The 765-nt window shown below is 42.7% G+C and overlaps 1 protein-coding gene across 1 annotated transcript in view; it reads left to right on the top strand.

The window, feature by feature from the left end:
- GRSF1 (G-rich RNA sequence binding factor 1) overlaps positions 1-765 on the top strand; it is a 12845-nt gene continuing 12080 nt past the window's right edge. The window contains exon 1 of the mRNA XM_009324047.1: positions 1-150. Within this exon, the coding sequence (XP_009322322.1) occupies positions 1-150 (150 nt within the window). The remainder of the gene's footprint in view (positions 151-765) is intronic.

Genomic DNA, 765 nt, shown 5'->3' with positions numbered 1-765 from the left:
ATGAAGTGCTCGCTTCAGACGCTGCTGATAGAAGGGACTGGCAGCACGCTGCGGTCTTACAGAAGAGTCGAACCGCTCGGTTGCTCCAGGAAAGGCACCGTGAATGCACCCGTGGCCTCACGGCTGTCATTTTGGTTTATCCATTATACGGTAGAGCTTAAAGAATTGCTCTGAAAGGGCCCTCAAGCTGACAAAAGTGCTTTGGTCCTGAACTGAAGTTTCCAGCTTTTGCAGCGCAGCTCGGTAAACGCAGAACGTTCCAGCTGAAAAAGGTTCAAAAATTAAGATCACGATACTTGATATGTATGTTATCAGGAATACAAGAAGAGAAACAAAATTTTGTTTTGAAATGTAAATAATACAGTATGTAAACACTAAGCTCTGTAAACATCCTCTCCACATTCTAGATTACACAGATAGCATCCATCAATTTTATAATGGCATACTTGTTTGGGCATTAAGGTAAGGGATTTGATTTGTGAACAAGCAATACCTAGAAGACTAATGATATAAATGTAGTGAAGCATTTAAGTATAAATATCCGATCGAACCTGTGGTATGTACTTGGTAATGATTCTCTACAAAAAATGCAACGCGTGAAGGAATTACAGCAACGACGAGATTATTATACAGCGGTCCCGAGAGTCACCATGATTCTGGAGCTGGGATAGTACAACTCAGCAGCCTTGTTACTGCTGGACTGTAGGGGGAATAACAAATTCGGCCCTCTCTTGCCTTCAGCGCCCTTACGGTGCTCGGATATGT

This window comes from Pygoscelis adeliae, unplaced genomic scaffold (assembly GCF_000699105.1).
Source record: "Pygoscelis adeliae isolate BGI_AS28 unplaced genomic scaffold, ASM69910v1 Scaffold55, whole genome shotgun sequence".
In the NCBI taxonomy this organism is placed as follows: Eukaryota; Metazoa; Chordata; class Aves; order Sphenisciformes; family Spheniscidae; genus Pygoscelis; species Pygoscelis adeliae.
This window is presented reverse-complemented; position numbering and strand designations above follow the sequence as displayed.